The sequence below is a fragment of the Lepidochelys kempii genome, chromosome 9, assembly GCF_965140265.1.
Source record: "Lepidochelys kempii isolate rLepKem1 chromosome 9, rLepKem1.hap2, whole genome shotgun sequence".
NCBI lineage: Eukaryota > Metazoa > Chordata > Testudines > Cheloniidae > Lepidochelys > Lepidochelys kempii.
This window is the reverse complement of record NC_133264.1, coordinates 19,255,495-19,270,825: the sequence shown is the minus strand read 5'-3', so window position 1 is coordinate 19,270,825 and position 15,331 is coordinate 19,255,495. Positions and strand designations below refer to the sequence as shown.

The 15,331-nt window shown below is 41.8% G+C and overlaps 1 protein-coding gene across 1 annotated transcript in view; it reads right to left on the bottom strand.

Annotated features, from left to right (window-relative positions):
* Positions 1-828: 828 nt before the first annotated feature.
* The window catches only part of BCHE (butyrylcholinesterase), a 46,108-nt gene continuing 31,605 nt past the window's right edge, over positions 829-15,331 (bottom strand). Inside the window, exons 3-4 of the mRNA XM_073359481.1 lie at positions 10,695-10,861; positions 829-1,329 (exon numbers count right to left, since the gene is read on the bottom strand). Coding sequence (XP_073215582.1) covers positions 1,205-1,329; positions 10,695-10,861 — 292 coding nt within the window. The 3' untranslated portion in view covers positions 829-1,204. The remainder of the gene's footprint in view (positions 1,330-10,694; positions 10,862-15,331) is intronic.

Here is a 15,331-nt window from a genome sequence, read left to right as displayed (position 1 = left end):
AAGATTCCTTTGGAGTTTGTGGAAAACATTAGTGGGGATTTATATGAACCAAATCTGGGGCTCAGTCCTACAAACCTAAGGGCCCACTTCTGCAAAATAGTGTTCTCCTTCAGCTCCCAATAACTTCACTGAGGGACTTGCCTGAATAATGACTACACACTACAGGATAGGGCCCATGATCTACAGATTGTAATTTTTCTACCTAATCAGGAAAACTGAGGTTATATTTCTGGTCTTTGGGAAACTGATTCGACTGACACTATGTCAAATCTAGTCACTTAGGAGTAAATCTGAATCCATCCTTCAATGTGCAGAGAGCTCCTCGCTACAGTGAATATGGGCTGGTTCCATTGGGTGAAGAAGGACAGAATTATTCAAGGGTTGGGGTGCTCAGTGGGCATTTGCATCACCTAACCAGCTAGGTGCATAGGGTAAAGAGGGAGAGATGAGCAGGGAAAGGCTGGCACTGGCTGTGGATCCATTACTTTGAGCCATTGCTGCCTGATAAGCAGAGGTGCTACACAGACTGGCTGCACAGTGGTTCTATAACATAGGGGAAGGATTCTTTTTATCCTTGGCTCCTAGTAGGGAATATTAATGTGTGAGAATATATGAACTGTGTGGTGATTCCCAGGGACTGGGCCTTAAAGAAGCAATTATTCAAGGTTTAATAACTCTCTTAAAAACCCCTTTGCTTTAACAAGCAGTTAACATTTGTTGTGTCCAGAAAAGTTATCGTTTGTTTATGTCAACTAAATTACAACTGAAGCAAGGTTCATAATGCTGTGACATAATGCTTTAGCATAATGCTGCTAAAGATCTACATCAGCTGTGCTTTCCAGACAATATTATAAAATACTGATATTTCTATTTAAAAAATTACACTTTCTGTAATAGATTACAATGTTTCCTTGAAGTGAGACTTTAAGCCGCTAGTGTTTATGATAACATGTACATCATTAATCTTCATACTTTAATCTCTATAGTCCTATTTGACATACGCTGAAGGGTATGAGTGCCATATATTGTTTATTGAGATACAAGAGAGAATATAAACTAAAAGATCTGGGGAATCAATATTATATTCATGACATTTTATTTAATTTACAAAATATGCTTTATTGCTAAACATGTTAGATAGTTCCTTGTATGTTTGCCTTGATCAATGGTAATATGGACATTCTCAAAAGGGTAAACCTATTAATTAGAGACCTGCACAGCTTTCCTTCTTGCTAGTGTAATCATTAAATTGATTTTTCCAGTCCATCATGTAATTGTTCCAGCGATGGAATCCTGCTTTCCATTCTCGTTCTGCTTCATCAATATTTCCTGTAAAACACATAATGGGTTGTATTAATCTAAATTTGAATATTTTTTTACATTAATTGAAAAATAATGTTGATTACCAGTGCCATTTTCTCTAAATGGCACAACAGTTTCTCCTCCCTCTCTCTCATCCCTAACTATTGGAAATTTAGTGGCTAATATTTTAGCACTGCATCAGAAAGTAGCGACTTAAAATGAAGAACTATCATTCTGGCATAATCTTAGGTGTTATACATTGATGAAGATGAATTTGTTCTCTTTACACTGTATATATGTTTATCAAATAAACGTGTACGGTTTATCTCAGCTTTTAAAAGCAACCTCTGTTTATTTTCATCAAAATAGAATTATTTAATACATAGTTTAGAGTACAGCCCAGAAGCCCCAATAAGGATCATATCTCCACTGTGCTAGGTGCTTGTGATGGAGTATATAAACCCTACAGTGGTATGGAAGGGGTTAAGGAGCTGCTTTGGGCTGGAGTGGCACTGCCTCCTCACCTGTAAATCATTCCAAGACAGGAGGAGTTGTTAAAGGGAGGGAACTCCACTCAGATAGGGTAACACCCTGGGAAGGAAACACTGTTGAATTTCTCCAGCCCCAGGAGAGGTGATAGCCTGCAGAAAGAGGGTGCAGATCACCTGAGCTAAAAGGGAGAGCGGGGGACTGAGACTTGCAGTGGAGACCAGGGAACTCTGAAGTGGACAGTAATCCTCCCAGGGCCCTCTGAAGTAACAACAGCCCATGTCCTGGAGGGAACTGTTGACAGATTTTTCTTTTCCTTTCTTTTGTTTAACCTCATTTGCTATCTGAGGGCTGTTTTGTTGAGTCACCTGAGACCCTGAGAGGGGATGAAACAACCAAGAGGCCTTGGTCGAAGAGATGAGCTGTGGTCAGCTAGAAAGACACACCTTGCAGCACCTGTTGGGGTGGGGGCAATTTAACTCATGTCTGCACTCCCCACATAGCTCCTACAGGGGGCACTCTACCACCAACAGATTTATGGCAGTGCTGTACAAAAACTTATAGAGATATGTGGTGGAATCACGGATCCATTCAAGTTAAGGCTGTGGCAGAGAAGTTAAATGAAATATTTGCACCTGAGCCATTCTTTTTAGGTAACATATCAAAGGAACTGTCCCAGATTGAGGTGTCAGTAGAGGAAGTTTTGGAACAAATAGATAAATTAAACAGTAACAATTCTCCAGGACTGGATGATATTCATCTAAAGGTTCTGAATGAACTCAGATATTAAATTGAAGAACTATGAATTGTGGTATATTACCTATCACTTAAATCAGACTCTATACCAGATGACTGGAGGATAGTTAATGTAATGCCAATTTTTAAAAAAGGCTCCAAAGGTGATGGCAATTACAGAGAATCATAGAATATCAGAGTTGGAAGGGACCTCAGGAGGTCATCTAGTACAACCTCCTGCTCAAAGCAGGACCAATCCCCAACTAAAGCATCCCAGCCAGGGCTTTGTCAAGCCTGACCTTAAAAACATCTAAGGAAGGAGATTCCACCACCTCCCTAGGTAACCCATTCCAGTGCTTCACCACCTTCTAGTGAAAAAGCTTCCTAATATCCAGCCTAAACCTCCCCCACTGCTATGTACAGGTTGGTAAGCCTAACTTCAGTACCAGGAAAATTGATTGAAGCTATACTAGAGAACAGAATTACCAGATACAGAGATGATCATGATAGGGTAGAGTCAAGATGGCTTTTGTAAAGGGAAATCATGCCTCATCAATCTGTTAGAATTATTTGAAGGTGTCAACAAGCATGTGGACAAGAATGATCCTTGCAAGTTGATATAGTGTATCTGAACTTTCAGAAAGCCTTTGACATGGTCCCATACCAAAGGACCTTAATCAAAGTAACCAGTCCTGGGATAAGAGGAAAGGTCCTCTCATGGATCTGTAACTAGTTAAAAGTTAGGAAACAAAGGATAGGAACAATTGGTCAGTTTTCACAGTGGAGAGGGGTAAATAGTGGAGTCCCCCAAAGACCTGTGCTGGGATCTGCGCTGTTCAACATATTCATAATTTATCTGGGAAGTTTTCAGGCAATAATAAATTACTTAAGATAAATTCAAAGCTGACTGTGAAGAGTTACAGAGTGATCACACAAAAGTGGGTGACTGGGCAAAAAAATGAATTTTTTTTAAGAAGAAATTTAATGTTAAGAAGTGCAAAGTGATATACATGGGAAAACATAATCCCAACTATACATACCAAATGATAGGATCTAAATTAGCTGCTACCACTCAAAAAGATCTTGGAGTCATTGTCGATAGTTCTCTGAAAATATCTGCTTAATGTTTTCATTAATGTACAGAATGTTAGCAACTATTAGGACAGGGGTACATAATAAGACTGAAAATATCATAATGCTACTACATGATATGCCCATAGGTTGAATACTGAGTGCAGTTTTGACCTCTCCATCTGAAAAAAAAGAGATATATTAAAATGCAAGAGGTACAAACAAGGGAAACAAAAATAATTAGGATCATGGAACAGCTTCCATAAAAGGCAGATTAAAAAGACTGGGAGTGTTCATTTTAGAAATGAGATGACTAAGTGGTGATATGAGAGAGGTCTATAAAATCATGAATGGGGTGGAGAAAGTGAATAGGGAAGAGTTATTTACCCCTTAACACAAGAACCAGAAGTTACTCAATGAAATTAATAATTAGCAGGTTTAAAACAAACATAAGGAAGTACTTCACAGTCAACTGTGGAACACTTTGCAAAGGGATGTTATGAAGGACAAAAGTATAACTGGGTTGAAAAAAGAATTAGATAAGTTCATGGAGGATTGGTCCATTAATGGCTATTAGCCAAGATGGTCAGGAATACAACCTCATGCTTTGACTGCTAGCAGCTGGGAGTGGATGATAGCAAAGGGATCATTTGATAATTGCCCTGCTGTGTTCATTCTCTTTTAAGCGTCTGGCACTGGTTATTGTCAGAAGACAGGTTACAGGACTAGATGGACCAATGGTCTAGCCCAGTATGGCCATTCTTATGTCAGAAGGGATAAAGTTTATTTATTTGCAGGTCAGCTGAATTTTTCCAAGCCTGTTTGGTCTGGAAATCAGGTTGGTAATTTAATGATAAGAGACTTTTAAATAAGATTTTAATTCCTTCCTAGTTTCAATTATAGCAGAAGTAATTCAGTACCTTTGCTTCCAGAACATAGTGAAGGCAAGAAGAATGAAGATGTGCAAAAAATAAAAAAAATAGATGAACCAAACTTTTTGTTTTCAAAGCTCCAAAATAGTTAGGGCTTCACTAGATTTGAGTTTTGGGAAAATTTCAGGTAATTTCTTATTTTCTCCTGGCCAGTTTTCTCATTATCAATCCCCCCAAAACTTGGGCTTTCCCAATATTGATAACATTAAAAACTTTTTTTGGTCAATAAACTATGTAAATATGATTCATAAGACCTATAAGGAGCAGATATACTCAATACTAAATGTTCTACTTTTACAGTCACTTTTTTTTCACCATAAAGTGTTGCTCTCTGCTTATATATATATTTTTTACTTTAAATAAGAAATCAGACTCTTAGATAAAGCCAGATTATTTGCAACTATGTCAAATGGATGGGTAATTTAGCTTTGGACCATTACTAGTACTATTTTGAGAAAAACACCTGGATCTTATTGCTTTTCTTAGGCTTGATTATGATTATCCAGTCTCATTTATCCATGCAAAGTTGCCCAATTATTGATTCAGACAACTGTTACATTTCTTCCTGAATATTTCAGGTACAGAGGCTCAGATATTTGTGAAGTCTTAATGACTGGAAAGTATTCATGCCCAAATTTTTTATAAAGTTGAATACATCTCCTGTCCATACATCTCTAATCAGAAATAATTTATCTGGACCATAAATTATGAGACACTTCAGTGCTACCTAATGACATTAATAAAAAGTGAGTGAGCTATAGAAAACGGAGAATGAGAAATTCAAACTAGCCACCATTATGAATCTAAAAAGGAAAGAGAGACACTAAAGCCCTGAAATAAGAACCTGGGTTCCCATTTGTTTGCTCTTTTTCAGTGATAAGATCAAAATTGAAGTCACAAGTCAATGCATCCCATTATCACCAACATCATCAATCTCTTTGAAGCAACCACCTGTGACTTAGATGGGCTGGCAGAAAGAAGGCAAAAAGAGATTAGAGAATTCATCTTGACCAATAATTACAATTCAGAGCATGAGGTTACTTGAATTCACTACCATATAACAAAAGTCAACCAATGAAATAATTAATACATTTTAACAGATGCAACAGCATAAATGCAGTTTTATATGGCCAAATCTCCTTATATTTGCAAATCTCGAAAAGTTTTGTAGTTGATTATCCAAAAAGATTTGCAGGACATGATTATAAATAAAAATTATAAATTATAAAAAATAACAATAAATAATAATAATGAACAATAGATACATAATAATTAACGCTAAAGAGAATCTTTTTTGGATCAGGCCTTTAATGCTCATGAAAGGGGCTGGTTTGACAAAGCAAGAAAGCAAAGTGTTCAAGATACCCACAGATCAAACAGTTGGCAGCACATCCCTTCCCACATGGCTTTGGTGATGTCACAGTACCCTAATTTCAGTGGAGTTACATCAGAGATAAATTTGGCTCCATGCCCTTATTTGCCCCTCTGTTAAATCTGCCAAAAGGGCACCAGTTGTGAATGTATTTTTGTGTTATGGACACTAGGAGCTGGACAGAGGTCATGTAACAGTTATGATATAGTATAATTTACTAGGAAACATAAGGCAGGAGTAATATTTCCTTCCTACCCAGTTGCTATTAGGTACTGTACCTGCAAATATCTTCCTGACTCTTAGCTCTGATAAATATTAAGAACTGTCCAGGTACAAGGCTCTGGAGGATTAGGTGTATTTTGAAATCTCTCTTGGATATTCTTTAGTCATCCATACAATTTCGGGAGATCTGTGCATCTTTAACCAACAAAGCAGGTTTTATTGTTTGCTTGTTTGTTTTTAAGGAAATCACCAGATTTTTATTTTCTTCTAACAGTAAGTAGAAATGTTTGGATGATACAATATCGTAATAAGTTTTACCTCCCTTACTAACTAGGGTGCAGGAGGGTGGGGTTAGACAAATAAAATGAATGGGCAGAGGACTTTAGGGGCCATATCCTACCACCCTTATATTAAGTATTGCCTTACTCTGAGACTAGTCCCACTGGCATCAATGGGACTACTCAACATGAGTTATGGTTGCTGAATCTAACCCAAAGTAATATGGAAACTGGTTCTGATATTGAACTTTCTGACTTGTGGCATAAGAACATAAGAACGTCTTCCTTTTGTTTGTTTTAAACTTGATGCCTATTAATTTTGTTTTGTGACCCCTAGTTCTTGTGTTATGAGAAGGCATTTTAATGATCTACATACAGCTGACTATTTGTCTAATGTATAATACTTTTGGATACTATTTTTGTACATGTAAGATGTTCAAGTTTAATTCTTAGTTTTCTTAGGATATTTTTCTTAGCACATTCACAAAATCCATTGATAGGACTATTCTGACATTTTATCTTTGTTTTGTTATTTCATAGGTAATATATAATGACACAATCTCACTATAAATTAAAAATATATATATTTTTAAAAAGACCAGAGGAACTAAAAGTTGTTCGACCTATAGCCAGCTCAAGGGGAAACAGACACAGTGGTAGTTAGGGCTCTGGATGCATTACAGGTTGTTGGAGTATTGGAAGGAACATTCATTTGGATACACAATATTTTGATCATTAAGATCTTTTAGAACTGGAGGCTGCTAAAGAGTTAACAAACTTCTTTTGAGAAAATGAATCCATGATTCTAGTTCCTATTCCTTACAGTTAAGGACTAATGTCTTCTGGCTCTTAAACCTGATAACCCTTTTAGAATCTGTCATCAGGAAAACTGCTGTGAATTGTGCCAGTGCTAATACCCGCAGACTAATCTTTTTGCCTTTGTGCACGATAAATATTTAAGCCTGTTCCTCCCATGGTGTTGAGCGCCCTGAGTTTTTCTTAAGGCCAGTGAGAGTTGAGGGTTTTCAGTCCCCTGCTGGACACGTCAGCTCCCGGCAGGACTGCAACCTGAGGCAGCAAGAGTTCTGTCTTCTTCAGAATCAAGAGCACGCGCCCGACAATTCCAGGGCCCAATTTACCAGGCTACTTGTATTGTCAGAACAAAAATATATATATATTGCCACTAAGGCCCTCAATGATAGCGTGATAATCCACCCCAAAGTAAAGACACTAGAAAACCCACAAAACTGTACCAACAGTAAATACTTTAGAAATATTCAGAGACTGGCATTTCCATTTGTGTCTCTTCCTGCTATCTGGATATATGAGATTTGTTTTTCTCTTATTAATTTTCTAAATCTGCAGCCATACTATAAGCTTTGCCAGCTCTGGGCATTTTACTTCTCTAGGAAACTGGAAAAGATCCACCCTTGCAGCCTGGAGTCACTAAACATTTTGCTGTCTCTTATATTTTACTTCTTTAGCCAACTGTCTGTCTTGCCTAGAGTGTGGTCGACCAAGCTTTGCTTACATGTTACATACTGGTGCTGGTCATTATGTAGATAGGAGACCTCAAAGTAATAAACAGAATAGCAAAGGAAGATGAGCTAGTGGGTGGCTCAGTACCAAACTGATTCCCCAGCATTGTGACAGAGGACACATCATAGCGGGAGGTGCCATTTTTCAGATAAAACTGAGGCTCTGACCACTTGAGGTAATTAAAATATTCAACTGCACTTTTTGCAAGAGTAGACATGTCAGTTTGGGTGTCCTCTTCAGATTCCAGTTGGAATCATTACACTCCTGTCTACCTAAATTCCAGCTGCACTTTCAACTGGATATGATATTTTTCTTCACTTCTGTCCTAATGTTGTGCAGTGTTGCTGTACATTAAAGCAGTTGTGACTTTCCACCTAAGAGGTGGCTGTGTTTCAGTGCTGGGTAAAGTGATCTGCAGATGTATCTCTGTCTATGGTATGTAAAGTGCTTTGAGTCCTTTGGGAACTAAAGAGATTTCAAAAATATTATTTTGTACTCAGTGGTTCATTGAAAGGAACCTTTGCAATGAAAGTGCAGCCTAGGAAGTTTATCAGTGGAAATTAAAATGATTTTTTTCTCACAGCTGGAATAGGTTGTGTGTAGGAAACATAAATATACAAAGGTCTAACGTTTCTGTTCTAAAGACTGGCAGTGCCAAAACACCACCACCCACTAGCAACATTCAGTCTCCTTCCTTTACTTTTGTCAAGAGTATGTTATGGAATCTTTCAAAAAATATTTTAAGCATGCATATTAAATTAGGGGTTAAAAGAAATGATTTATGGTAGATCAAGAAACATACTTTCATTTTTCTAGGCAGATTGCGAGAGGTGGTTTGTAATCCTTCCCAGCCCAAGGCCATGCAAGGCAACTCTGCTGGCCTGCCAAGAGATGCTGAAGCATGTGTGTTGATATAAATCGTGTCACAGAACATTTGGTATACACAGTACATTCGTATATCAATAACATCATCCAAACAGATGGAGTATACAATTATCATTTTTATGAGTAATGCCTAATGATCAAAACACGGATTAAACCAACTTTGTGTACATCTGAAATACCCATGTCTCACCTGAAAATGACCCAAATTCGCACACACAAAAAATATACTTGCTATTTTGTAAAATCTCCCACGTAGTCGCCAAATGGCAGGGTGTCGTGATAAGAGACACAGCAAAGCGTCACCCAATCAGCAAATAATACTTTGAATTGGTTACAAATGCTGCTTCCTTTCTCTTTTTTATTTAATAAAATGAGGTCTGATGCTGAGAGCTACTGAGCATCACCTACAACATACTAATGAGCCCAACCTACTTCTATTGAAGTGAATGGGAACACTGCACTCCGATAATGTGGCATAGTTATAAGAACCTAAATAAATCAGAATAGATTAAAGCAAATGGTTTCAATAGACAATTTGAGACCATTCCCATGATCCAGTCCTATCCCTTTAGATTCTGTGATTTCAAGTCCAGTAAACTGCCGTGATATGATCTCAATCGAGTATAAAAATATTGATCTCATCACACTCCCTTTGAAGTAAATGGGAAAAGTAATAATGATTTCAGTAGGAGCACGATCAGAGCTGTAACAGACCAAAGGGCACAAAATGGGAATGAATTAACCATTTCAGAAAAACAGAACAAAAACGAACTATTGCCGCCACGGACACTTACCCACTTCTAGAGCCAACCTTAAACTGAACCTTATGGAAGGGTGTGAAATTATGATTTAACCTTTCCAAACCCTGATTTGCTTTTCACACACTTCTTTCCTTCTAGGCTTAGATGAGGGTTGGAACTCTGACATTTTTTTTATAAAGACTGTTCCTGAAGAACATCCAGAGGCTCACAACCCTCATCTGTACCATTGGCTCATTAAAATGCAAGCTACCAGAACCCTGACAGGAAAATCAGTTTTCAAGAGATATCTAGCCAGGTATTGAAGTCTGAATGGATTTGGATCACAGAGCAAAGTTTCCAAAATTTTCAGTCTTCATAACTAAACCCAAACTCCAAACCTCCCTGAAACTATAACTCCAAACCTGGTGACAATTATCCATCACTAATAAAAAAATTATGAAAAGTGATTTAGAAAAACACTCCTAAAGCACTATGCAGACAATCTTAATTAAAATCCAGTGATATTTTGCATTGGCTAAACCCTGAGGTCTCTCCGTTCTTTTTACACAGTCTTTATATAACTACTGCATGGTTGTCACCAGAGATTGAGCCCTGGAACTCCAGAAATAAATCACAAGCTTCTACAGCGTGGTCCTAAAGAACCAAATCCCGCAGCTGGCAGCAGCAGCAGTAAACTCACATCCTCTGTGGATTAGGTACAAAGGGTAGAGAAAACCCAGTCTAAGCATCTGCACCCGTGGCAGTTCAAATCCCAGACAAGCTCCCATTTTTGGCCATCATGGTCATCACTGAGGACCGAACTTGGTACTTCCAGCATTAACAGCCTGCTGCACTATAGCTTCACCAAAAGCCCCTCACATGGAAGCAGACAGACCTGTTCTCTATCAGACACATTTGAGTTTGCATAACACACTGAAGAGTAACAAGGCAAACTCCTGCTGAAGTGAATAAGAGTTTGCTTGAGAAAAGACATCAGGATTTGATTCCATTGAAATAACATTTTCAAATATAAGCTTGGAGATTCAAATTGAAATACAGTGCTACTATCAGGAAAGTGAGCTTGTATTGAGCAGCATACCCTATGTATGCATATTTACCAAAAGTTTACCTGTTATCTCCAGGACTTTGGGAAAAAATACATTCCAGAATCGACACTGCTGGGCACGTAATTTTGTATATATCTTTGAAGCATCAGTGTTTAATGTTAAGTATTTTTGTTCAGTGGTAGTGAAGATTGGCCATCTGGTTCCATTAATCTGAGTCCCATTTGGAGTTCTAAATGATTAAAGAGAAATATTTCATTTCTCATGGGAAATTACCTGTGCACATCAATAGAATAAAATTATACTATTGACAAGTTATTTTATTTCAGACATCAGCATGTTAGTTTGGAATTACTGGAGCACCTTTTGTACATGATAGAAATAAAGCCACTACCCAAAACAGTAAAACTTTAAATTTTACATATCACTAAGGTTAATTAACAAAGTAAAACTAAATATATTCAGATTAGTTTTTGTTTTTTTCTTATCCTAATGGAAAAATGAAGTTAATAAAACCAACCTACATAAATTGCATATGTTGAACCCAGAAGGTCTGACAGAAGATATAATCTGTTACAGGTGACCCCAAAACAGTAAATTTAGGAGCTTGCATTACATATATTTTAATATAAATGCTAACATCTAATTCTAATGAAGTGACTGGACTCCACCTTGGTTAAAGCAAGGTCGAAAAGAGGAAGATGATGTATTTTGTATTAGAAGAAAAGGCCCTTAACTACAATGTGCTAAATACCCCCATTGTGTAATTGAGCACACTGAATCACAACTCATTCTGAACCCAAAGAGAATTAAAAGGTGCTCAGCATCTAGTACAGGGGCGAGCAAACTTTTTGGCCTGAGGGCCACATTGGGTTTCCGAAATTGTATGGAGGGCCGGTTAGGGGTGGTCTTGCCTCCCCAAACAGCCAGGCGTGGCCCGGCCCCCAACCCCTATCTGACCCCCCCTGCTTCTTGCCCCCTGATGTCCCTCCCTGGGACTCTTGCCCCATCCACCCCGTCCGTCCCCTGACTGCCCCCCCACCCCATCCAACCCCTCCTGTCATTCCTGGCTGCCCCCCCGGGACCCCTGCCCCATCCACCCCCCCATCCTCTGACTGCCCCCAGAACCCCTGCCCCTGACTGCCCCCCGCCACCCCATCCAATCCCCCCTTCCTGACTGCCCCCCTGGGATCCCTGCCCCCATTCAAACCCCCTGTTCCCTGCCCTCTGACTGCCTCGACCCCTATCCACACCACCGCCCCCTGACCACCACCCTGAACTCCCTTGTCCTTTATCCAAAACCCCCTGCTCCCTGCCCCCTTACCGCGCTGCCTGGAGCACTGGTGGCTGGCGGCCCTACAGACGAGCCGCCCATAGTACCAGGACAGGCAGCCGTGCCGCGCAGCCAGAGCCAGCCACGCCACCGCGCAGCACAGAGCACCGGGTCAGGCGGCGGCTCTGTAACTGCGCTGCCCGGCAGGAGCTCGCAGCTCTGCCGCCCAGAGCATTGTGCTGGTGGCACAGTGAGCTGAGGTTGCAGGAGAGGGGGAACAACAGGGGAAGAAGGGCCAGGGGCTAGTCTCCCAAGCCAAGATCTCAGGGGCCGGGCAGGCGAGTCCCGTGGGCTGGATGTGGCCCACGGGCCTTAGTTTGCCCACCTCTGATCTAGTAGGATGCAATTAACTTCCAACCGGAACAGGGCCATGATTATTATTAGTTGTAGTGGTGGTAAATATTATAATAGGACCAAGGGATAAACTGAATTTAAGATGGGGATGTGGTTTAAGGCCATAAAGATTTTTATTAATCTTTTTTCCAGAGAGGGGTGAGTTTTATTGTGTAGAAACAGATAGGACTTGATGAAAAAGAAGTTGGTTTAAGTTGTAGAAGAGAGGAAGTCTTAAAATCATTTATTGGTGCAGGAGGCCTTTGAGATAGAGTATGATTTACATAAAGATGGGTGTTTTTTGACTATTAAAAGGCATGGCTTAGGGCTTGGCAGCTTAGGGCTTGGCTACACTTGTGAGTGAGAATGCATTAAAGGAGCCCCGGGCGCATTAGCTCACTACCCGTCCACACTGGCAAGGCACGTAGAGCGCTCTGACTCCATGGCTACAGCGCTGCTAGTACTCCACCTTGGCGAGTGGAATAACGTTTGCTGAGCCCCTGCTGGAGCGCCGTGGCTCCAGTGTGGACGCCCTGGTCCTATAGTGCGCTCTGATCGGCCTCCAGGAGTGTCCCACAATGCCAGTGCTAGCCACTCGGGTCATCACTTTGAACTCTACTGCCCTGCCCTCAGGTGACCAACCGTCAGACCCGCCCTTTAAATTCGCTGGGAATTCTGAAAATCCCCTTCCTGTTTGCTCAGCCAGGCATGGAGTGCTCGCAGCGAATCTTTCCAGGTGACCATGCCTCCACGTGCCAGGCGATCCCCAGTACGGAGCAATGGCGAGGTGCTGGACTTCATTAGTGTTTGCGGGGAGGAAGCTGTCCAGTCCCAGCTGCGCTCCAGCCGTAAGAATTACGATATCTTCGCGCAGATATCAAGGGACATGATGGAAAGGGGCCATGACTGGGACGCACTGCAGTGGAGGATTAAAGCGAAGGAGCTGCAGAATGCCTACCGCAAAGCCCGCAAGGCAAACAGCCGTTCCGGTGCTGCCCCTGAGACCTGCCATTTCTACAAAGAGCTGGACACGATATTTGGGGCCAACCACACCTCCACTCCGAGTACCATCATCGACATCTCGGAAGCCAGTGCAACAAGGCGGGAGGAGGAGGAGCAAAATGGGAGCGAGGGTGCTGAGGTGGAGGAAGACACCCTGGAATCCCTAGATGCATGCAGCCAGGAGCTGTTCTCAAGCCCGGAGGAAGGTAGCCAGTCGTGGTGGCTGGTGCTTGGGGAAGGACAAACACCAGAGGAGGTTCCCAGTAAGCAGCTTTTATTTTGGGAAGGAAGTTATTTGGTGTGGGCTCTTGGGGTGAGGAGGATTAGGGCTGCATGCATGCCTAGATGCGGAATAGGGCGTTGATGTGCTCTCTCACATTGCGTTAATCAGCCTCGGTGATCTCTTCACAGGTCTCATCCAGAACATGGGCAATGTGCTTGCACAGGTTTCTCGGGAGAGCTACTGTGGTCCTTGTTCCAGTAGGAATAACTTGTCCGCGCCACTGTGCCATGAGGGGCAGGGGGACCATTGCTGCACATAGGCAAGCTGTATATGGGCCAGGGCGGAATCCGCATTGCAGTAGAAGACCCTCCCTTGCTTCCCAGGTAACCCTCAGCAGCGAGATATCTTCCATGATGAACCGCTGTGGAAAATGTGGGGACAGTGTTCAGTGTAGGGGCCTCCTGCCACTGTTGGCTCTCCTCAAGGCACAGAAACCCAGAGGACAGTACAGCTGTGAAACAGTCAGTCACGCTTGACCCTGTGCTTACTCACCATTTTGGGACTCCCGGGGGTTATGTGCGCTTGCTTTGGGATGGGCAAATTATGCTATTGTGCAGACTGTGTTTGCCCTTAAGTATGGGGGAATCATTGCTCTGTCTGGTGTGAACAATGCTGCCTCTGTTAAGTGTTGCATTTTGCCTTTACAGATGCAACCTTGAGATCTCAGCTGTACGTATTATCACTGGCCAAAAGACTCCAAAGAATCAGAAAGAGGCCACGTAGAAGCAAGGAAGATATGTTGCATGAAGTAATGCAGCATTCAAGTCATGAAAATCAAAAACTGCAGGAGCGGTGGGACCCTGAAAGGAGGATCCACCAGCAGAATGAGGAGCGCCGGCACAAAAGCGTGGTGCTCTGACAGCAAAGCACGGATCAGCTGATAAGCATAATGGAACGCCAAGACTTGATCCAGGCGCTCGTAGCCATGCAGGCAGAACACTAATGTGCCCGACCCCCCCGCAGCCCTGGTCCCAAAACTCTTTCCCTTGTGCCCCCATGTCACCTCCAACCCATTTTCCCCAACATCTGGGTTCTTACCACCACCAGCTGCCTCCAACACCTGTAGCTTCACCACCCAGCCCTGAAAACTATGACCCTTACTCTCTGCACTCAACTCCCATCACCATGCAGTATAGCCATCCTGAAGGCTAGGTGGGCTGGTGCCAGAACTGGAATATGTGTGCCATCTATCGCCCCTCCACAGTTAGGGAAACTAATTTGTGCAAAGCCATCCACAATGTCATACATGTTACCCAGAGTCACAGTTCTTCTGAGCAGGATGCGATTAATGGCCCTGCCAACTTGCATCAATTCGATTCCAGTGGTCGACTTCCCCATTCTAAACTGGTTAATGACCGATCGGTAGCTGTCTGGAGTTGCCAGCTTCCAGACTGCAATAGCCACCTGCTTCTCCACCATCGGGCAGCTCTCAATCTCGTGTCCTTGCACCGCAGGGTGGGGGCAAGCTCCTCATACAGTCCCATGACAGTGGCTTTTCTCATCTGAAAGTTCTGCAGCCACTGCTCGTCATTCCAGACTTGCATGACTATGTGATCCCTCCACTCAGTGCTTGTTTCCTGAGCCCAAAAGCGGTGTTCCGTGGTGGTGAGCATGTCCGTGAATGCCACAAGCAAACTCGTGTCATATGTGTTACTCGAGTTGATATCATTGTTGGAGCCCTCACTGTCACTTTGGATCATAAGGAATAACTCGACTGCCAAACATGACATGCTGGCGAGACTCGTCAGCAT